Here is a 24,072-nt window from a genome sequence, read left to right as displayed (position 1 = left end):
AATTATGAAAATGATATTCATTTTCCCTATAAATCCATAATTAAAAAGTTATTAGCTTCTAAAATTTGCAAAATTTGTTTATTTTAGTCTACCAGAAGTGAGTATTTTACACATGACCATGGTGAAGAACTGTGTTTCCATAGTACCGAAAGCAAAGAAGCACTAAGTGTTCCATAGCTGATTGCAAAGTACTTTGTTTCCATAGTAAGTAATGATGGTGCATGTGTGCACAAGGAGTTTATTTTCGTAACAGAAGGAATTCATTTCTAGACTGATATAGAGATTTTAGAACAGTAACAAGATGGCCGCAACTTTCGTTCTTGAATTTTTTAACTAATAAATGTCTGTTTTAAGCAATGTTTTGACAGTTATTTCTAGCAACTCATGTTGGTTTGTTCACAACTTTAAAATATTTAATTTGCTCGAGAATGATTTAATGTTTTTACTGTTTTCACTGTTAACTCTGCTTGTGTATATTTTAATGTTTTGACTCTTATTTCTAGCAAGTCCTGTTGGTCTGTTCATAGCTTTGAAATATTCAATTTGCTCGCATATGTTTTAATGCTTTAATGTTTTAATGTTTACTGTAGCTACTTTAATGTCTTGACATGCCCCCCACCCCACCCCATGCTACAGGTGTGCAAAATTTGATAATTTTTCAGAATTTTCAGCCAATCAGTAAACAGTGTGTTCACTATCTCTTCCATCATTAGATATGGAAGAGATAGTGAACACACTGTTTACTGATTGGCTGAAAATTCTGAAAAATTATCAAATTTTGCACACCTGTAACATTTTCACAAAATTTTTCTGGAATAAATTAATAAAAAATTCAGATTCAGCCTCAAAAATACTTCTATATGATACATTAGAAGATTTTTTTTAAAGATTTCGACATGCTGTGATGGAAAACACAAAGAACTGAGAACACTACTAGAAACAGTACAGCGGGATTCTCGAAAAGTGAGCTGTGTAAATTGCAGTTATGAACATTCAACATTTGTCTTATAAGAGTGAAACATAACACATTGTGATGAGGATGACAACTGGAAAACATTCAAACTTGAACAACTTGGAGGAAGCTAGAGCCTGGCTGATACAGTTTGAAGCAAAAATTTAATGCAATGACATTGAAGATGTTAAAAAGAAGCCAACATTTCTTTCTAACTGTGGAGCCATAATGAAGTTAAAGAATGTTCTTTTCCCAGTAACCCTTCAGAATGCAACATACCAACAAACAATGAATGCATTGCAACAACTAGTAAAGCCAAAGGAGAAACTGTTAATTGCAGAAAGATTAAAATTATTGGAACTGAAGCAACTGGAAAATGAGTCAACCAATAACTCCCTTCTTTGGATTAATTTTCAAGCTTCTTTCTGCCATTTGAATAGGTTGATAGAAAATCCAGAAGAAGAGATCATGTAACTCATTTTCATTGCGGGGTTATTGTCAGCAGAGGTAAAGTTAGAAATTTTGAATCAGTTACAGTTAGAGTCAGGGTTAGGTTCAGTCTAAAATGAAATACACTGAAAGAACTGCTCTTACATCCACCATAGAATCAGAAACACTGTTTGTGAGTAGTTGACAAACAATAACAAACTTTAATGTCAACAAGAATACCCCCATGGTAGTAGTAGGATTCATAGAAGAAGTTTCGTGAGAATAATGAATTCACAAGCGGTCCCCGACATCCCGCATGCATATCCCAAGTGACGGGACGCCCTGTTTGCCACGGAGTCTCTACAGACACAGGGATAGATCGAATTCGAAGCTGCCTGTTGCTGATCAGACGCCTCTTGGAATTTTCACCAGAGCCCCATTGCCCAGGCTGTGGCCCTAATACCGCTCGGTGCCAGACCAATCTGCCTTGGGTTTCCCACCCAGGAACCAAAGTTCCTGACAGCATAGCTCTGACACTGCCCGTTTACACCACTCTACCGCTTTGAGGAGGGGTTGGACTTTAAGGTTGGCCTATGCAGATGACATCACACGCTTGGGCTCTAACCAGGCAGATGTCCAAGATACTCTCAAAAGGGTGCATGCGGTAGAAGCTGCTGTTGGTCTTCAGATCAATGCTGGCAAAACCAAAGTGATGATGTCTCTGGTCGCAGCAGATGACTGGTAGCCAATCGTTTGTGAGGGTGTGGAGCTGGAGGATGTGGTTCCAAAGGGCTAGGGCGCAGCTGAGGTTGAGCAACGCATAGGTGCTGCCAGATCCACATTCGTGCACCTCCAGTGGTGCCTGTGGGACAGAAGAGAGATCTCCTCGGTGACCAAAGGGCAAATCTACCAGGCCATCGTTCGTACTAACCTCCTCTATGGTTGTGAAACATGGCCTATGAGGGTAGTCGATCAGCAAAGACTGGAGGTGTTCGACAATGACTGTCTCTGCCGCATTCTTTACTGCCAACGCATTGATCAGGTTCCTACAGCCAGTCTTCATCATTGCCTGAATCTCCAGCCCCTCCCTGTGGTGCTTCTACAATGGCATTTAGGGTGGTTCAGTTATGCAGTCCAGAGTGTGAGATAATTTGTGATGTCCTCCTCCCACCTCCACTTCCCAACTGGTGCAAATGCACAGGCAGGCAGCTGAAGACCTTGGCAATGACGATAAAGGAGGACTTCTCCGAACTCTCAGGTCTTCTGGTGGTCAGTCTGCACAGATGGAACTGTGAATGGCTCAATATCTCCAGTGACCTCGCACAGGACCGTCAAGTGTGGGCTGCCATGGTTCGTGATGCCGTCAGGACCAGAGAAGAAGCTGGCTCAACCCACCCAGGGTGAAAGCCATCACAAGTACAAAGTACTAGTAAATAAGAATACCCCCAGTAGCAGTCATGACATTATAGTGAAATGTCAAAATTGTGGGCATAGACACAAAGTTCATGCATGTCCAGCATATGGGAAAAATTATAATAAATGTGGTAAATTAGGGCATTTTACAAGATTTTGCCAATACAGAAATGATTGCTGTATGGACAAAATAAATGTATCTCTGAGCAAGACTGGATCTGTCAACAGTTTGTTGCTAAACGTGAACAACAATGCGAGTGCAAATAACATGGGTTTTTGCAAGTGCTTTATAAATAACAGAGGCATAAGATATGAAAGTGGATACTGGGGCAGCTTGTTTGATAGGTTCCATTATCATTTGCTCTTAGTATTGCTAATCCTCTCCCCTTTCATCCTCTCTGCTAGTCATAGTACTATCACTCTGTTTCTGCCATCATACTCTTGCTTCTTTTACCCACTCATCCTGGTTCTTCTGTTATCACTTTTTCTCCTATCAGCCTTGGTCACATTGCCTAGAACGAATGGTGATACAGTAGAGTAGCAAGGATTCAAAGTATCTTGAAGAGGCACAAGACAAACTCACTACTGCTGGTGTCACAATATTATGCACCCAGAAAATTCAGTGAAATGGGTGGTAAACAAGTGGAGACAATAAACAGTTGAGAAGACAACTTCTCTAATGTTGATGCCATGAAAAAATGCACCAACTACACTTTGTAAAGCACTTGGTGTTAGAAAAGGCATCCATCCACAAAGACTATGTCAAATATAGAACACTTGAGTGAAATGTAGAGGATAATAATTCTGGATTAGAAGTGACAGGAATCAGAACAACCTGGATGACAATCAGAGAATTTGAATTTAAATTTCATGGAGATAAAATTCAGTGTTTGTATAATTAATGGTACATACTTCCCAGTCAGATTATACATAAACTACAAATGTGCAGAATTAATTATCTAGTGGCACAGATTTTATATTTTTCTTGTGTGTCAATCAAAGTACTGCACTAAGATTAACACATCTAACTTCAACTACAATCACCATGACGTTATCATCAACATAAGACGACATAACAGTCTACTTCAAGCAGAATATCTCACTAAAATACCCATTTTCAGTTGTAATAAGTTCAGAAACAATGCATATAGAAATGGTAATCATTTACTGCTCTAACACATTCGTTTTGTAATTGGAACAGTGCCACAAGCTTCCTGAATTAGTGAATCAAATCAAATTTCATCACAACAAAGATATATTAAGAATTGTTCCATGTGCCTATTTCATACAGAATGATGTTCAAAATAAATTGAAGGAAGGTTTCAGTAGTAACCCAATGACCTACTCAGGGTTACAGATTGTTATTAATACTTTCTTACATAAAGAAATTAAAAATATTATGACCTTATTGTCACTTAATATTTAAAATTCAAAAGGGCAATGAATTAGCAGAAACAATAGATTGTCAAACAGAATTCTAATAAGGATATGGGCACACTGTTAAGATTTCCAGACTGAGTTCAAAACCTTATAGCCAGATGGCTACATGGTTAAGAAGCTGATTTGTAATCACATAATTCCAAATTCATTTAAGCTGATTCTCTTACTAACTGTGTTAGTATTTGTTTCCATTATCTTCATAACCTAATTTATCTGTTAGAAGCTTCTGTAGTTACTTCTTCCCAAAGCATCTCCTTTGTCATTGTACCAGATGATAATAACTATATAGCTATGCCAGTTACTGGGTATGACACCTCCCTTTATAACCTGGTTGATTGTGTAAGTGACTAGCTTGAGCCACACTTCACCAGGAAGGGTCTCTATATGGTGTACATGAGAAATATGGATTCAAAAATGTGTTCTGGATTCACAGGCAGGTTGGCAGTGAATAAAATTTTTGTATGGGGACTACATACAAGAGTGGTTAGTAGTCATAGCAATAACAAAATAAATTCTTTTCAATGCTTGAAAGCCTCTATAGATAGCTTCAGTTACCTAGGAAACCTGATCAGCAGTGGAGAAGGATGCTCTGAAAGTATAGTCTTTGTTGGCAACAAGAGGATTCTCTCTTCTAGCAAGGAGTAGATTGCATGCGGCTTGTGTATGAAGTAAAATATTGCATGGTAGAAAGATTTGGGCACTTAATACAGAAGATGTGCAAAGACTGATAGAAAATATAGCGAGCATGATCCACTGTATGTGTAATGTTAGTATGCATGGTACAGCTGAGTTGAGATATAAACTAGGTATAAAAAGAATATCTTGTAGTGTGAAAGAATGACAACTGTGTTGGTACAGACATGCATATGGAGGATAACAGATAGGTTTAGAATTGCCAGAATGTCTTGAGTGGAATAAAACTATGAAAGAGGAATACCATGCAAGATATTGCAAAAAAATTATAAAAACTCATCATTTTATGGATCTGTCCAATCATACCTGTAATATGTGTGTGTGTGTGTGTTGTGTATACTGATGCAAACTCAGCATGTCAAGTTGCGTCCCGTTATTTCAAAAAGTTAACTGAGCTGTTTGATAATTCCTGAATTCAATGCAGTTGTGTAAAACCTTTGATGGCAGTGCCCCAGACTGACTGCAGTTTATTTACAGAAACTAGTAAAAGAATAACAGATGAAAATTGTGCAGAAGTCCATCATAATGGGGTAGTAAACTTAAAGTCACCTGGATTAAGCTCTTGGGTATCCTTAGCTGAGTCCTTTCTGTTGAAAGCATTCAGCGTAAGTCTCTGAACATAAATTTCCTGTCAGCATCCTTTTAAAAGGTCTGCCATGCTACTTTTCCTTAATTAATAAAAGACATCACTAAAAGTTCTATAAAATAGACCATGCAATAAACTAGTATCACTTCTGCTCACTATATTCCTCCTTTCCAAAAACCAAGCTATGCTTGGTTAGAAGGAAACGCCATTTCAAAATTAATAGTGTAAAAATTAAAAACAATGAAAATATAATTAATAAATATAAACAAACCTTCAGTTAAATCTTCCTTTATTGATATATTGTAAAAACTTTCTTGGAACTGAGGCCCATTGTCATTTACATCCTACAGAACAGTTTAGAGGTAAAAAACACAGTTAGAAAAGTAAGCAAAGATTTGTTAAGAGGAAGCATTCAGCAATAACAATATCTTACATTATGAAAACAACAAACATACCATTGGCACATTTTATACCTTGACTGTGCAACAGTTTAAATCTTCATGTCAATGCATCAGATATGAATTATCTAGGAACATTTCTTTAAAGGAATATTATACTAGGAATGACGTATATGAAAATATATAATTTTGTGTATATAACATAATTTTGTTGTGCACCAGTCTTTGAAATGACGTGTTTTAAAACATATTCTCAGTTCAATTGTGGTATATCTTATACAGAAAACAACTTAATAGCAATGTAAGATTCATTATGATCTATTATAAACAAGATCACAGCACTGGAAAAAGTACCATGTGATATTTGTTCCAGCCCTTTACATTCTTAGTTTAAATCCTATTGAAGTTAACTTTGCCTATTATTCCACCGAGATTAATAAAATGAAGTACCACTCAAATACTGGCATCAAAATAATCAATAAACCCCATCCATCAAAAATTGCTGGCCTTGTATCTCAGATTAAAAACAAAACAATATTAATATGCAATACTAGTCCTAAGAAATATAAGTCAGTTTTATAATTATCAAGTGCAAGTCTTTTGTTTCCTGATTATCCAAAGATCTTTACTGGCATGACATTATACCAGACTCAGTGGTATGGAGGTATCAGAACACCTAATTTTTCCAGTAAGTTCAACAGGGCATTGATTACACTCCTAGAAAGTCCATGTGGTCAACTGCAAAAGATCTCCATGTACCAGAAGTTACAATCAGAAAATTTGTCCACGAAGACATCAGATATAAGTCTTATATGATGAGGAAAGGTTAATTTGTCCGAAAAAGCAAAAGAAAATCACTACATCAGATTTAAAAGGCTCTTAAACAAACTGAAAAAATCCAGTGGAAGAAGATTTGATTTGGTGTTTCTCAAATGAGAAAAACTTCGACCAGTGTCAAAAAAGTTAACAGAAGAAATGACAGATGGTTATGTGCAGACCCTTCTGAAGTTCTAACTGTTATGCATACAAATTTCCTGCAACTGTCATGGCTTTAGGGGTTGTCAGCAATAAAGGTCATGTGATGCCTCCTTACTTCTTTCCACAAGGCTTTAGAGTTAACTCTGCCACCTACATTGAAGTCCTGGAAATAATTGTTACGCCCTGGATAGACAGTGTATGCAATGGAAAGCCATATCTGTTTCAGTAAGACTCTGCATTATCACATATGGCTCTAGTAACAGAGGAATGGATGGCTGAAATTTTTCATGATTACATAACCCCTAATATTTGGCCTTCTAATTCCCCAATCTATTGGATTATTACACGTGGAGCATTGCTGAAAGAGAGAGGTCAATGAACATGCCCATAATACCAAAGATTCTATGAAAGCTGCCATAGTCAGAGTAATGTATAAAATGAATCAGGGCCACTTGATTCGAGCATGTAGATGATTTAGATTCCATATTTAGATCTCAGTTATTGAAGTTGAAGGTGGCTTTATTGAATAACATTTTTTTGAAAAATAAAGTTATTATCTGTTATCATATATCTGTTTTTTATAAAGATAACAGTGGAACAGAGGATCACAATAGTGGCATTGAGGAATTAAGAAACTCATGAGGAATTAACAAACTCATGAGAATTAAACAAACTCACAAGGAGTTGTGAAACTCACAAAGGATTTATCATGCAAATTTTATGGTATACAGAATCGTAATATTATGAAAGATTTGTTGGCCAGTTTGCTTGAGTTGCAAAAAACAGCAAACAATAACAATTACTATTACAGCAACAAATGCTACAATTAATGAATAAGTCATCACAAAAGGCTGAAAAGATTATGTTGCACACTCAGTAATAGAATTTAAGTATAAAGCAGACAAAGGAGTCACCTTCGAGGTATATTATAGAAGATACAAAAAAATTTTCAATCAAGAGTGCAGCAGAACATGAGCATTACATCAATTACGTACTCCCAAAATAACCTTTTGACAGAAACTTTAAAAATACAATAGACATATTGTGTAAATTTTTTAGCACAAAAAGCTTCTTGTTCATTACTAGCTGGAAATATTTGAATCTAAAAAAGAATAAGGACTACATCACATATGCTGGAAGAGTTAACAGAGAATGTGAAAAGTTCAGACTGGATGAATTAACACCTGATATGTTCAAGTGCCTGATTTACTCAGAGACTAACTGCAGGAAAAGACACAGAAGAACAAGAATTCTTTCTTAGCCGGAACAAAATCAAGCTGTAACCTTACAACAAGTGTCAGAAGAGTCTGAAAGAATAGTAAATTTAAGTAACAACACAAACAAAATTGAACATAAAGATGGCACCCAAGTGAAACGAGAGTAAACCAGGCAGAATAGAAATCAAATGTGTACTAAAATACAGTACAAACAGGACAAAAATCAGGAAACAAACCCATGTTTTGCATGTGGAGGTTTACACCTGATAAATAACTGCCCCTTTAAGAAAGAGGAATGTTTCCATTGTGGAAAATTTGGACACGTAAAAGCACACTATAAAACCAAGATGGCAAGACATTGGATTACAACAGTATGTATGTCATTATTCAGTTTTATTTAAAGATTTCTTGCCAATAAAGAAAAAGTCAGTTTCTAACCTAGATCCAAGGCTCCTTCGCTGGAATTTCAACATCAACAATGGGGTATTTTTGTATGTATGTATGTATGTATGTATGTATGTATGTATGTATGTATGTATGTATGTATGCATGTATGTATGTATGTATGTATGTATGCATGCATGCATGTGTGTATGCATGCATGTATGTATGTATGTATGTGTGTATGTATGCATGTGTGTGTGTATGTATGTATGCATGTATGTATGTAGTATGTATGCATGTATGTATGTGTGTATGCATGTATGTATGTATGTGTGTGTGTGTGTGTGTGTGTATGCATGTGTGTGTGTGTGTATGTATTTATGTATGTATGTATGCATGCATGCACTCATGTATGTATGTATGTATGTATGTATGTATATGCAGATTTGTATGTTTTATGTATGTATTCTCATGCATATAGTTGCATATCTTGACATGCTCATATATATTTCAATGATAAACTTCTGGTAAGTTTTACAGATTTTTACAGTTCCAGTGATGGAGTGGATCTGTAGTCTTCGAATTAGCTTTCACCTTTCTCATTTTGAGAAGCCTAATTTCTCAAGGTTGGTATTTAGGCAGTGTGTTACATATCACAAGCCCCAATAATTACAGGTATAAATCTGAACTTGTAATATGGATAGAATCAATGCAGATTTCTTAATAGTTCAACATAGGTGTTTTCTTTCTCACTGATCTTCAGCTTTATGTTAACATCCGCTGGAGAGTTAATTTCCACAACTGCACACAATTTCTCTTCTCTACCCAAATCATTATATCAGGTCTGTTGTGCTTACATTTTTTGAGGTTTTTACTGAGACATTCCATCAGTACTTCTTTTTATTTTGAGTGGCTATGGCTTGTACTATGCTGTAGGTTCTTATTTCTTTGTCCTTGGGGTTATCCTTCTGAAGGATTTCATTACATAGTGTTCTAGCTATAACATCATGTCTCATTGGTAGATAATACTGTGACGATACTTTTGGACAGCTGCTTATGATGTGGGTAATATATTCATAAATTCTGCATCGATTGTCACATTTTACTGGTTTCCTGCATCTGTATCCCTTTTATGCATCAGGTATTTAGTTTATAAGGCGGTGAGCTGGCAGAATCGTTAGCACGCCGGGCGAAATTCTTAGCAGTATTTCATCTGCCGCTACGTTCTGAGTTCAAATTCCGCCGAGGTCGACTTTGCCTTTCATCCTTTCGGGGTCGATTAAATAAGTACCAGTTACGCACTGGGGTCGATATAATCGCCTTAATCTGTTTGTCTGTCCTTGTTTGTCTTCTGTGTTTAGCCCCTTGTGGGTAGTAAAGAAATAGGTATTTAGTTTATATTTCCTGTTCCTGGATTGCAAATACATACTCTTCAAAGTGGGAGGTAGTAATCCAGCTATTAGTCCATGACAGACTGCTTTGATGATCAATGTTACTATCATCACAGAGATTTCTACTAACATATCCATGCATAGTCTTCTGCTCATATATGATCATCCTTTCATCTAATGATACATTACAGTAGTGTCATGCAACTTCTTTGGGCATGATAATTTAAGGTTATCAGACAAGGAATATTGCTCATGGAGCTGCTTTATGATGTTATCAGCCTCAAGTACGCAAACTTGGTCAAGGGATGCACTTCAACACTTGGTTGTTAAAAGATGTTGCTGAAGGGATATGATATGACATTCAAAGACATTTTGGATCGATGTTAAGCCTCTGCTGCCTTGTTTTCATTTTAGGTAGAGGTGATCTATATCACAGTTTATGTGGAAATTATGTGTGCCTGTTAATATTTTTGGGGTCTTCACATCAAAGGCTTGGATCTCATCAAGCATCCAACCAAGCAGCCCAAATTTTGGTATGCATACTGGCACCAAAAACACATTGTGGACCACTGTTTTATTGAATGTAGAGTTCTGAGGTTCAAATTTTCTTTATTCAGCTGTAACATTCATCAATGTTTCAAGCGTCATTGTAGGATATGTTTTATTCCACCTGAGGTACCTGTAACATTCCTCATCAGACATAGGGGAAACAGTCAAATCATTGCTGGAGATGTTACTTGTCTGGTTTACAGTCTTCTCTCTTTTCACAACCATATAACAACATTTATCCTGATCAAACTCCAACCCTACATCCTTTGAGAATATTGTAAATAGTTCAAAGCTCTTTTTCATCTCAAGTGTATTCTTTGCATAAAGTTTTAAGTTGTCCACAAAGAAACAGTGTGTAATTTTGATATTTCTGTTTCCTCATGAATCAGTGAGATACCCTTCAAACTTCCTTAACATGAATGACAAGGGGTTTACAGAAAGTATAAACAACATCACAGAGAGACTGTCCCCTTAGAATATGCCTTTGTGATACTGCATTCTATCAGTGATAATACAGTCATATTTTGTGTTTAATTTCAAGATTGTGGTCCACAATGAAGTCATGGCTTTGATTATGCTCACTGGAAATTTAGCAAGGTGAAGGGTGTGTGTGACTGAATGTGTATGTGTGTGTGTGTGTGTGTGTGTGTGTGTGTGTGTGTGTGTGTGCATGTGTGAGTGTATGTATGTATGGTGAGTAAGCAAATGATAGAAAGTAGCACCCAGCACATTTGTTTGGAATCACATATACTTCATAATAGTTTGACTCAGTTCCACATGAGTTTCATGGATAGGAGGATACATTCTCTCAACAATCAGAGGCAGAGTGGTGGGTTTGAAAGAAATTCAAGATGGCTTCTAAGTGTTTAGGCCGCTATTGTTCAGTTAGTATCACATGGTATTAGTGCTATCAAATTAACACCAGTTATTTTTTCTAAGGTCCATGTGTTTGGATATGATGTCAGCAAGATGCTAGTGTCCCTTTGATAATGGGCTGTGGCATAGTATATTAAATGACATCAATTCTGTGAACTGAGTACTGCATGTTGTAGGGTAAGATGTTGGCACAAGTCCAGTAATCATTCAGTGGAGTTTGAACATATTGGCAGCAGTTTTACGTTGATGATGTGTGATCAACATGGTGGGTTGTAGCCTATATGGGCAGTAGGAATAAAATATCCTTCCCTTGTGTGTATGCGGTAGCAAAACCTAGAATGGGAGATTTGGGTTTTATGTGGCTAACAACTTGAAATTCATAAAGCAGGCATACTTCTAGTGGCAACAATAAAGTTGTAGGCTGTCATGCCCATATATAGTGTCTTACAATGCCCTTTGGATAGTGTGAGAGTGATTTTTTAGATTGGTATGATCCTTTCAGCAAGAAGTTGGCAGAATTTCTAAGTCACAGGTGTAGGTTGGAGGCTGTGTAGTTGTGTGTTTGTGCCTATTGTGACATGCAATGTTTAAAGCTATATTATCTAGACACATGAGTAGCTGACATTGATGTTATTCCTGATGTTAGTTAAGAAGTATTTCCCAAGAAGCCATACATATTATAAAACTCTTCAACCCAACATAACACCTTTTATTTAATTGGCAAATTAATCACAAGAAGAAACTTTCTCCAAATGGAAGCTATTAAATTTATTATCTACATTTCTATACTGTAGCAAAAAGGATAATTTGGTATTAAAACAATAGTTACAAATCTGTGTTTGAACAGAAGGCATTTTCTTTGAAATTATAACAATGCAAGAAAGACTCAGACAAAGATTAAGTATTAACTCAGTTAATATTCTAAATAACATGAATACACAAATTGAATGCAAAAAGATGAGTGAACATGGTACATAAAGATTATCCTTTTCTTGACTATTAATTAAGAGAAAATTTCTTTTATAACTCCAATTAATGTTGACAATTTGGACCAGCCTACTAATGAAATTTTGTATCTGTTTATAGAGAGAAACAGATTTCGTTTATCTTAACAAAAATTGAAATATAAATTCTAGCAAATGATAGAAAAAATGCTATGCATTTTATGCTTGAGAAGTTAGAAAGGTAACTAAAGACTGATTCCTCAACACATTCTGAAACTTAAGGCTAAATAAAAAATACTCTTTTATATGTTACAAAACTATTCACTTGTCTTACTCTTGGCAAAATATATCATAAGATAAAATATTGGATTTCTTTTTAAAATAACTTCTTTGATTTTTGAGATATCATTCCAAACTAATCTATATGTCATTCCAAAGATGTCGACAGCTACACAAATATAGCTCCATGACCTAAGTACAAGATTCAATCTGATTTAATATAATTAACGACTTTACCTTAATTCAATATTTTTACAATGTCAAAATGTTAGAAATATTAGATTTTTAGTACTCACCAATACAGTGATATTAACAATGGCAGTATCTTCCTTGACTGGTTTACCATTATCTTCAGCTTTGACTACTAACTGGATGACATTATCAGTCAGGCTTTCATAATCTATATTTGATGGAGTAATAATTCCATTTTGTGCATTTATGGAAAAACTGTTTGAAAGGCTTTGACTAGCATTTACTATTGAATATTTTACTTGAGAATTACCTGAATTCTCTTTATCAGCATCAGTTGCCTATAGTGAAAGAGAAATCAACAAGAAATTACTCTTCAAACCAACCACTTTTACAAAAATAATATATAATAATTACAATAGAGAATTCCCCAAAACTGATCTGTCTCATGAGTTACAACCACTTTAGAAGAGGAAAACCAGCATGTGTGTGTGTGTGTATGTGTGTGTGTGTGCATGTGCAGGTAGATAGTATTTGAGGACAGATTTTGTGGTTTCAAAATTGGTAACAGAAAAAAATTGTATTTTTATGAAAATAACATCAACATAAAGCTAACTTATCAATTTAATAATTTCATCTAATAAAACCACCATAAGCATCAATAAGTGTCTCTACGTGGAGTCAAAATCATTTACAAGCTCGGATTAAGTTGTCCCTGTTCATATCAGACATGACTTAAACTATGGCGCCGTTCAAAGAATTTTAAGTCCTATGGAGGTGCTCATCGAGATTTTTGTCAATGATACTCCATACACAGTAGTCCAGCAGATTGAGATCTGGAGAATTAGGAGTTTAAATGGTGGGAGTGATGTGATCATGCAAATTGTTGGCCATCCATTCTTGTGTCATTTGAGCCTTGTGTGATGATGCAGAATCTTGCTGAAAGACATAAGGCCTTCCATTGCATACACTTTTGATCCAAGGCTTAACAACTTTATCCAGAACTTCAATATACACAGCAGCATTAACCATAAGGCCTTGTGGAAAAAAGTGAGGAGGCATCACATGTCCTTCATTGCAAACAACACCCAAAACCATGACACTTACAAGAAATTTTGTGTGCATTACTCTTGAAACCTCAGAAGGGTTTGCATATAGCCATCTGTCATTTCTTCTGTTAGTTTTCTGGTCTTGGTCAAAGTTTTTCTTATATGAGAAAAACCAAATCACACCATCTTCTGATGGATTTTAAGTTTGTTCAAAACCTTTTGGATCTGATCAAACAGTTTTCTTTTGTTTTTTCTGACATGAATTGACCTCTCCTCATTACGTAAGATTTGTATCTGACTGGCCCCTGTGCTGGTGGCATGTAAAAGCACCATTCGAGTGTGGTCGTTGCCAGTGCCGCCTGACTGGCTCCCATGCTGGTGGCATGTAAAAGGCACCATTCAAGCATGGCCAATGCCAATATCACCTGACTGGCCCTTGAGCCAGTGGCACATAAAAAGAATCTGCTATACTCTAGGATTGGTTAGTGTTAGGAGGGGCATCCAGCTGTAAAAACATTGCCAGATTGGACTGGAGCCTGGTGCAGCCTTGTGGCTCGCAAGCCCTCAGTCAAACCATCCAACTCATGCCACCATGGAATGCGGACATTAAACAATGATGATGATGATGATTATCATCATCATCATCCTTTAACGTCCATTTTCCATGCTAGCATGGGTTGGACGGTTCGACCGGAGTCTGGTAAGCCATGGAGGCTGCACCAGTCTCTAGTCTGATTTGGCAGTGTTTCTACAGCTGGATGCCCTTCCTAACGCCAACTACTCCGTGAGTGTAGTATATATATATTTTAAGTTAAATTTTCTTATAAAGCATGTTTTTAATCCTGCTTCACAATATATGGGTTTTATTAAGAAGTGCTCATTGCGAGCTAAATCAAAGGATAAGAGAAATTATAGAAGGAACACATCTAGGTAATCAATAAAAATTTCAAAGTATAATTTAAAGCACACAATAAATAAATATACATATAAATTTATATAAATAAGTGAATAAAATTACATGTAAAAGTTATATGTAAAAACCATGCAATATGTACGTTGGGTTCAGGTACCAAATGGAGAAGTGACAAATAAAGAGACAAAGCTCCAAGGTAAAAGCTTCCAAAAGGAATGGTTCCAATCAATTAAGAATTTGATGTTTATGTGAATTGTTGGATAAGAGTTCAAAATTTTTAACTTCAGGGGTAAATAAATTTGGTAAAAATATATAAATTCAGGTAAATTTTAGGGGTACATTAAATGTATAAATGGCGTTTAAAGTGTTTCATATACAGAAACATAATGCCCTCCCCACATTAGGATGGTTTCCTTCATGATGAAATCCTACATAATAGTAATTTGATAGATTAAAAAAGGAAGAGAATTTCTTTTATTTTTTAATATATTTTCAAAGCTCATATGCAAATTATGTTACACTGGCAAGAATGGAAGGCTCTAAAGTTCATAGTCAAGAATTCAAATATCAATAAGTTTCAAGAAATTATATAACCATGACCTACATATGTCTCTACTGCAGAAATTGCACATTGCTCTGTATGCAATTATGCATCCTAGTTGTTGCAATTTCCTCAAGGGTCTATCATTTATGACATTTTCAAAGTGAATGCATATACATACATATATATGTGTATGAGTGTGTGTGTGTGTGTATGTGTGTGTGTTTTAAAAGTAAAGTTTAAATTTAAATTCAAAATTTAAACTTTGTGTTAGCTGTTTCTCTAGTAGAATGCTGATAAAGAATGTTCACTGCCTATGGCTACCTGGTGTCATCCATGATAATTGCACAATCATTGCTGGCTCTATGTCAGGAATTCCTCAGTAAAAACAATAGATGCGAAAGATAGAATATACTAGAAACTTTATTGTCACAATGATCGTTTCAACATATCATGCAACTCTCCCATACAGCTGGGAGACTATACAATGAAATATGATGCACCACATGGGGCAGAAGTATCTCTTTAGGTGATGCAACACAGTTTCTCATTACATAAGTAATATTTCACTTTTCATATCAACTAGAGCATGTTGATAGCAGTCATATTTAAGATACATTGAGTAGGAACTGCAAAGAATAAATCAAGTGCTAAGCTGTGGATACAAACAGGATGTAATTAAGAAAATAATACAATGTAAAGATTAAGGAAAATAAAGCATACAATAAATTAAAATAAAACAAATCCATTAAGTCTGTCAATATCTGTCTTGCTATTCTGGAAATGAGCTGGTGGTAATAAATCCTTTGATAGTTAGCCATCCTTGCCAACATGACATCATATGGCCAGACATCATTCCGGGTGGTAGTAAGGTCATAACACTTACTATTTGGCACACATCTATATCCCAACATACGCCTATTTACACAAATATGTACTCACTCACACACACACACACACACACATTTATACATGCATGTGCACCATTTCACATACATACACAGACTTATCAATATTTTTTTACATCAATAGGCAGATAGATCTGTATGCATCCACATATACATATATAGTCATAAACATGCACATACACATATACAGGCACATATACATATATACACACATGCGAGAGCACAGACACACTTATGTCTGCTTGCACATTAATCACTATTTGGGTTCACACTAATACTAGTGCTATGACAAATACTTACATACAAATTTATACATACAGACTTAGTTGTTTGCTCCCACTGGATGTAGTTATGCATGATTTTGACCTTGCATGAATGCCTATATGTGTATGTGTAGAGAGAGACACACACCACATACAAGCCCACACACCGATGACTGTATTTATAGAGACATACATACATGCTTATAGATATATATACACGTATATATATTCAGAAGATGAACATTCGTGTATAAGAACATAAATACTTGTATATTTACAGAACAAATTTACATGAAGTATAAAAGGTACATAAAACTAAGGGGAGGAGGCATGGTATTTCAGGTCTGATAGCTGCTGCTAGGAGCTTGGAATTATATAATAACTGTAATATTGGGAATACGTAAAAAGTGAAAAATATTCAACCAGTAGTGGATGCATATAAACATTACTGCCAATCCTGCCTTTGTTGACCAAAATTATCATTGGCTCTGTTTTTCAATACTGGGTTGGGTAGTTTACAATATGATATTTCTCAGTTAAACATTAACAGCAGCATTTTGATCTGCCCAAGAGAGTTTATACAATATCAATACACTCACCCATATCTTTTCTTTGCCAAATTTGTTTTCAGAATGATGCATAATTTTCTTTGTGATGGCTCTTGAATGAACTCATTGTTGGCATAGTCAGCTCTTAAATTTGTGGGGTTTTTTAAGCCTATGCACGGGATGTCTGGGCTAAATTTGACACTTTTTATATCTCCTTTTATCAGGAACATCTTGATGTATTGGTGAACAGTCATTGGTGTTGGAGAGAGCATTAAGATTAAAGCTGTAGTTGAGAAAAAGATAACTGACACAGAGGACTGGACGCTTTCTGAATATTGGAAAAATTTACCTGTATCATGATGGTCCACACCAGGTAAGAAAATGCTGATACCATGACTGTTGCTCAATGCTCTGTGAACACTGTAAAGGCTGTAAGATGTGACATGGACAGTTGCGTGGTCAGTAGGAAGGGACACAACAGGCATTCTGATTGTGTCTGCATTCCATGATTAATCCCAAAACTACTGGACTAGATAATGGAAGATCTGAGCAAAAGAATCAGGACTTTGGCAAGAGAAATGGGCATTAGACTCACCACCAAGAACTGCTTGATAAAGGCAAAAAAGCTCCTGAAAATGCTGAGGTATCATGTTGAGCCAGGGATGATCTGGTTCTCCTCAGATGGAAAGAACTTCTGCCAAAACTAGTTACACAACATCCAGAACACCAGGTATCTTGCCTACAATTCATGTGATATTCTACATATGAAAACCAGTTCCTCTAAACTGTGATGGTCTTTGGGTGTATCTTCAGTGAGGGTGACATCATGTCAACCCACTTCTCTGAACAAGGCCTTAGGCTCAATTCAGACAGCTATGTAAAGCTACTGGAGACAGTGGGCAATCCTTGGCTAGAGAGTATTGCTGCTGGAAGGCCATATGTGTGGTAGTAGATTTCAGCTCCCTGCCATACCTCCAGAAAGAGTCAGAAGTGGTTGTCAGAGAATTTCTACATCAAAAGCCCCAATTTCCGGTCAACTAATTCCTCCCATATGTAATCTCACAGAGCATGATTGTGAAAAACACTAACCACTCTGCCTGCAACATCAAGGCTGAGCTGGTAGCCAAGATGAAGGTGGTATTTGAAGATCTTCTCAGGGACACAGTGAGGAATGCATGAACCAGGTTCTGGAATCCCTTTGAGGCTGTGCTGGAAGCTAAGAGTGACTACTTTGTATAAACTGTTATCTTGCAGTTATAATCTAGTTGATATTTTTAGATGAGATATTTTGTTTTGTTTTCCTTTTGTGCAAGCTGTCAAATTTACCCACAAACACCCTGTCTAATACAGCACAGCAAATTCTGTTCTCAATTGTATTTGTCTGATATGCAATGTATTTAACTTGCACACTGATTATCCAGAGGAATAGATTACTTATTTTAATAATTACATCTATTTTTCATTTGGTTCATATCATTTAGAAAGATTTTAAGTTTATGCGATGAAATGATTTTTATAGGTCTTATGGAATTTTTATTATTTTTGTTCAATTTGAAGTTTATCATTGTAGAAGGATCTCTTGACTAAAGAAAAGAGTTGTTTCATCATAGATGTTATAATATTTTAGTTAAATGGCAGATTGTTCTAGATTATATTTTAATCTCCAGTGCAGATTTTTGCTATCTATAGAGGTTATAGAATACATTACTGTGTTTTTCAAGCAATTATGTGCAAGAACCTAGTTTTCTCTCATCACAAACAACAATAAAAAATACAGAAAAAGAAATAAAGCCTGGTTTAATCCATTGGATAAAAAGCTGAATGCTAAAAAGTGTTGACAAGAATAATTTCTGTAATTATATGAGACTACAGTGAAATCTATTTCATGCAAGCACGTCAAGACAATGGAATAAAATACAGACAATGAATAACTTACTTGAACAGTGATTTCATACTCAAAACTGGTTTTGCCCTCTTTCAGAAGTCCAGTATAGAATTTTGGTCTGAATATAGGGGCATTATCATTAATGCCCTTCACAAAAACATCTAAATCAACAGTCGCTTTTCGATTACCTCCATCAGTGGCTTCAACAAGTAAACTATAAAAAGTTACTTTTTCATAATCCAGCTTCTTTGAGACTGATATAGTACCGCTTTTGCTGTCTATAGTGAAACTGTTTCAGAAGAGAAAATGAGAAGACATAAGTATATACAAAACTAGAAAAAGCAAAAGTAAGTGAAACTGAATAGCTTAATTTCTGAAAAGTAAAGTCAACTATTTCTAAGACAATATACTTCAAAACAAAGATATAATTACAAAATGAAGGTTTCATTGTTAACCATGTCACTACAATGCATTATGCATGAAGATTGCATACACATATATTTGAATTCATTTAAACATGACTACAACGTATTTTATCAACCCCAGAGAAAGAATGGTACAATTGATTTTGGCAAGATTTGAACTTAAGACAAAAAAATTAAGTAAAATATAAAAAAAAAAATTATGTAATCCAATATAGGCACAACACACAGTTGTGAGGTTTTCTTCAACTTAGTACGAGGTAAATAATTTTTGGAGAATGAAGTATTTTCTTTTTTTTTGGCGGGGGTGCCTGAAAGGGAAGGTCAGTCTATTTGATGCAATCTTTACTATATTGAGTATGTGTTTTTGACAAGGAAAACCTACCCTACCTCAGAGATAGCAAGGCCTAGTATTTGGAGCATATTTTAAAATTCTAGTTGTGTGCTATACACTTTTATCTTTATTTTTAGGTGGTGTTATGATAATATTTCATTGCTATGTAATAATTATGTTTTTGTTTGAAAGAAAGATTGATTTTTCATGCATCTATAAGTATATGTCTAGCATTTTACTTTATAATGTAATCAACAAATTAAAATTTATGATATAAAGCAATGCTAAATGTAAGATACAAAGAAAGGAACCAGCAATTAGATTCAATTTCAACTTTCATATACAAACAAAATCACAATCTGAATATTATTTACTTACCTATTGTCTCCAAATATTGCATATGTCACTTCTCCATCTTTGCCTGAATCATCATCAGTAGCCTAAAATATAAATAAATATTTCCATAACTGAAAAAATTAGCTAAGATATTATACTACAAATTAATTAATGATGAATTTTAGGACTTAAAACTAGAAGGAGCAGCCTGAATTCCTTTGGTACCAGGACACTTTGCAAGATTATGGGTCCACTGGTTGAATTTTATATCCAACCAAGGACTATACACAGAAACTGTGATGCAATCTATTACTTATATGATTCAGGAATGTCAGCTCAGACTGTTTGGTCATGTTGACATACACGTATACATATCTATGGATGTGGGTATGTAATATTGTTGTTGATAAATAAATTGCAAATTCCTAGAAGGAAAGGAAAAAATTAGAATGCTCTTACCTCAAAAGAAAATCAGAAAAGTGTATCAAGTTTCACTTCACAAGGATCAGTGGAATTCATTGGCCATACCTACATGTGTACACTACCCCAACTCCTGGCCAGAAACTACTCTCCCTCTGAGATCCCTTCCATATGTCTGTCCCCATCAACATCTTGATGAAGAAAGTAGCTTTTCAAATGTCTCACTTTTGACATGATGCCATTTCCTCTCACTTCCAGTCCTGACATCACTCTTTTTCCCTTGCTTCCGATTCTGATGTCTCCCTTCACTCCTCCACAGAGTTAAAGAAAGGGGGGAGGGAAGGAGGAAGGAAGTAAGTGAGTGAGCAAGGGAAAGAACAAGTATGTGAAAGAATCTATAAATATTTTTGGAATATAGAATTTGCATCTTGACCCTGGATAAAGCATAAAAAAAGACACTTTTCAACATTAAGAACATTTTTTTTCTGCCTCATCTTATAGCCAAATCAACAAGACACAGCAAAAGTTCTCTGGATTCTGTGTTAAACAACCATGCTAGTACTACTGCAATTGAAAAGCATTTCTTTCCAAGACCATCTCATGGTACTGTGTAACTTCATTTATCAGCATCCAAAAATTAAACCTAAGCAACCCCAGCACACTCATTTGACCCTACAGATCTTCAAAATGCAAAGTAAGGTCCAATTATACATGATCAACAATTTGTTGATCGATCTCAAGTGATGGAACCGCTCACCAAGGGGACAATAAAGAACTAAAACAAGAGGGAAATTTTGTACTGTGGAAAACACTTCTAACTCATACAAATATGGATAAACCAGCACAAAATGGTTGTGATAGTTATCTCAGAAACTAACTCTGTAACTACTGTTGGTTAGATAGAACTTTAGAAATGACTACAATTATAAATTCAAATCCCACCATGGGAAAAATCTAAAGACAACTTTTTTATACAACAGAAAATGCATCTCTGATCACATTAATACAAAAGAGCCTAAATTGGCCTCATGAATAATTGTGGTTGAAAAATAAAGTGAATTTAATAAGATTATACATTTTCTTATTTAGATGTATATTTTTATATGTACACAATGTTCTGATTAGGCTGCTTTCTGCTCATAATCATTTATTATACCACTTGATATATGCATGATACCATGCTAGATTTGATTCAAAACCATTTTTCCTAAGCTCAGGATAAAGTCCTTATCCATAGGCTATTGCTGCATGTACAGTGGTCAGTATGTACATATCCGAGAAAATGTACCTGAGATGATCAGTGATCAAACAATTAAAAACATGGTAGAGATATAAAGACTGTATATATGCATTTTAAAGATGATGTTAATTGTCTATAAAATTATTGAATTATTAACAATTTGTCTTAAATATTTAAAGGGAAATTATTTCATACTTACAGTTATGGTGATCAGATTACCAACAGTTTTATCTTCAGAGACATTTACTTGATATTTTTGCTGAGAAAATTGGGGAAGAAATTCATCCACAGGCAATATTTCTAGAGTAACATTAGCTTCACTGGCTTTAGATGAAGCTTTATCTTCAGCAACAATCTGGAAAATTCATAAATAAAAAAGGGGCACCACCTTCAAGGGTCTGATAAAAAAAATTGACTCTATTACTTATTTTTTCAAGTCTGGTATTTATTCTATCGTTTTTTCCCCCCAAAAAACTGGTAAGTTAGAAATAAACAAATCAATACCAGTTGTCAAGCAGTGAGGGGACAACAAACACGCATGCACACACACGATGGGCTTCCACACAGTTTCCACTGACGGAATTTCACAAGGCATTGGTTAACCTGATGCTATAGTAGAAGACATTTGCTCAAGATGCCATGCAGTGGGACTGAACCTGAGACCAACCACAACAATAACAAAGTATGTAATTCATTTTCGAAAAAATGTTAATCTCTTATCATTGTTGTCGTCATCATTGTTGCTATCAACATCCTCATTATTATCATTGTTGCTATGTTCAGCTTTGACTTCAAAAACTTCTCCTCTCCCTTCATTATCATTATAATATTGAGAAATGTAAAACCTGAAGTAAAATCCTATTGGTTGACTTCATCATAACTCAAGAGGTTCAAAATAATAGGCCACTGAACTAGGACATCACAAAGTATTCCACGTGCCCTTTTTATCTCTATATTTTGATAATAATTAAATTTTAATTGCTTTAAATACTGGCTGGATAGATAAAACAATTCCTCTGAGCTCATAGCAAAACTTAGTGAAAATGCACACAAGAAAATTTGTAAGTATATTTTAACAAAATGACACTCTTCAAAAAGATCTGTTAGAAGTTTAAGAAGAAACACAACATTACAGAAATCCTGTAACCAACCCTGAATACTCATGGCTTTCACCTATATACATATGTGCCATGTGGTATTTTACAATTATTAGATTTCAAATCTAATATGCTTCAATCCTGTACCATACATATAAAGATATGATCTGTTGAATTGAACATTTGTTTCTTCATTTCTTCATTTTATGTTTGCTTTTCCAGTCTCACATGGATTCAATATTTATTGAGGAACTATTTTTACAGTCAGATGCTCTTCCTGTTGTTAAACCTTACTTATTTTTCAAGTAAAGATATTTTAGCCCAGTTGTCTTTGAAAGTGCAGAGATATGGGACAATTTATTAGCATCAACAAATAATCACTGCCATTTTCCTTCTTTTATTTATTCCCTCAATGTTTTTCAAAGAGAGCTTCTCAACATGGACAAATGACAAGAGAAGAAAAGTACCTAACTGACAGAGAGATGAATTGGGATGAAATATCAAAACGGAGTACATCACAACTAAGTTTTACGAATCATGCATCCTGTGATGTCCTCAACAAACTTGGCGAGATAAAGTGTATCAAAGAGTGATAAATGCAGATGCGGGAAAGTGATAACACCGAAACACAACTGTAATAAGTTATGTTATGGTTAAATTGTTCAAACTCTGTGTAATAACAAGTGTAATAATTAAACATGGGAAAGAAAAATATTGTTTACAGCTTTTATTCACATGCAGGGTCAGTGGACAAGGTTATAGTAGTAGTCAGCAGTTTAGTGGTAGAAGCAGAATGACAAAAATTAAGCTTGTGTGACCTTAGGAGAGTGTTAGGAAAAGTTGCTTGCTAGAAAGACACACAGTGTGTGGAAGCAAAAGAAAACTGACCACTAATGTAATTTGTGGGTTCCTATACCTATGGGTAAAGTTGAGATACCACTTAAGACTGTGTGATAATAAAGTGAACTCCTTTATCTCACTGCACTGCACACTATATGTTAAAATTGGAAAACTTGTTTACCATATTTTTAAATGACAGTAAGCTATGTTAAAGGATAATGTATAAAATATGAAGGGGATAGCAACAGATTTGAAGTTTATTTGTACAATACTAAATTTCATCCCATGCTTATATCAAGTTACATTCATTCAAATTAAACTCAAGAACATACCTACCTTAAATGTCATTTGTTTTTCCTTTTCATAATCAAGTTCATCAGGATTATTAACACTCAGAGCTATAGTTGTTTCTATTACTGATTCTACTGGAATAACTTTAAGAGCAGTGAATGGTTTACCATCCAAAGTTTTCAAGCTAAGACTGAATTTACTGTACTCCACCTAAAACAAATGAAGTAGTACATAAAAATGTACTTCATTATGTTAGTAGAATGAGAA

At 35.1% G+C, this 24,072-nt stretch overlaps 1 protein-coding gene across 1 annotated transcript in view; it reads right to left on the bottom strand.

Moving 5' to 3' along the window:
• The window catches only part of LOC115232681 (cadherin EGF LAG seven-pass G-type receptor 2-like), a 106,071-nt gene that overhangs the window by 14,195 nt on the left and 67,804 nt on the right, over positions 1 to 24,072 (bottom strand). Inside the window, exons 14-19 of the mRNA XM_036500738.1 lie at positions 23,851 to 24,015; positions 21,777 to 21,932; positions 19,960 to 20,021; positions 18,877 to 19,114; positions 12,826 to 13,059; positions 5,785 to 5,857 (exon numbers count right to left, since the gene is read on the bottom strand). Coding sequence (XP_036356631.1) covers positions 5,785 to 5,857; positions 12,826 to 13,059; positions 18,877 to 19,114; positions 19,960 to 20,021; positions 21,777 to 21,932; positions 23,851 to 24,015 — 928 coding nt within the window. The remainder of the gene's footprint in view (positions 1 to 5,784; positions 5,858 to 12,825; positions 13,060 to 18,876; positions 19,115 to 19,959; positions 20,022 to 21,776; positions 21,933 to 23,850; positions 24,016 to 24,072) is intronic.

The sequence above is a fragment of the Octopus sinensis genome, linkage group LG2 (assembly GCF_006345805.1).
Source record: "Octopus sinensis linkage group LG2, ASM634580v1, whole genome shotgun sequence".
NCBI lineage: Eukaryota > Metazoa > Mollusca > Cephalopoda > Octopoda > Octopodidae > Octopus > Octopus sinensis.
Note: the sequence above shows the minus strand (reverse complement) of the source record. Positions and strands in the feature narration are given on the sequence as shown.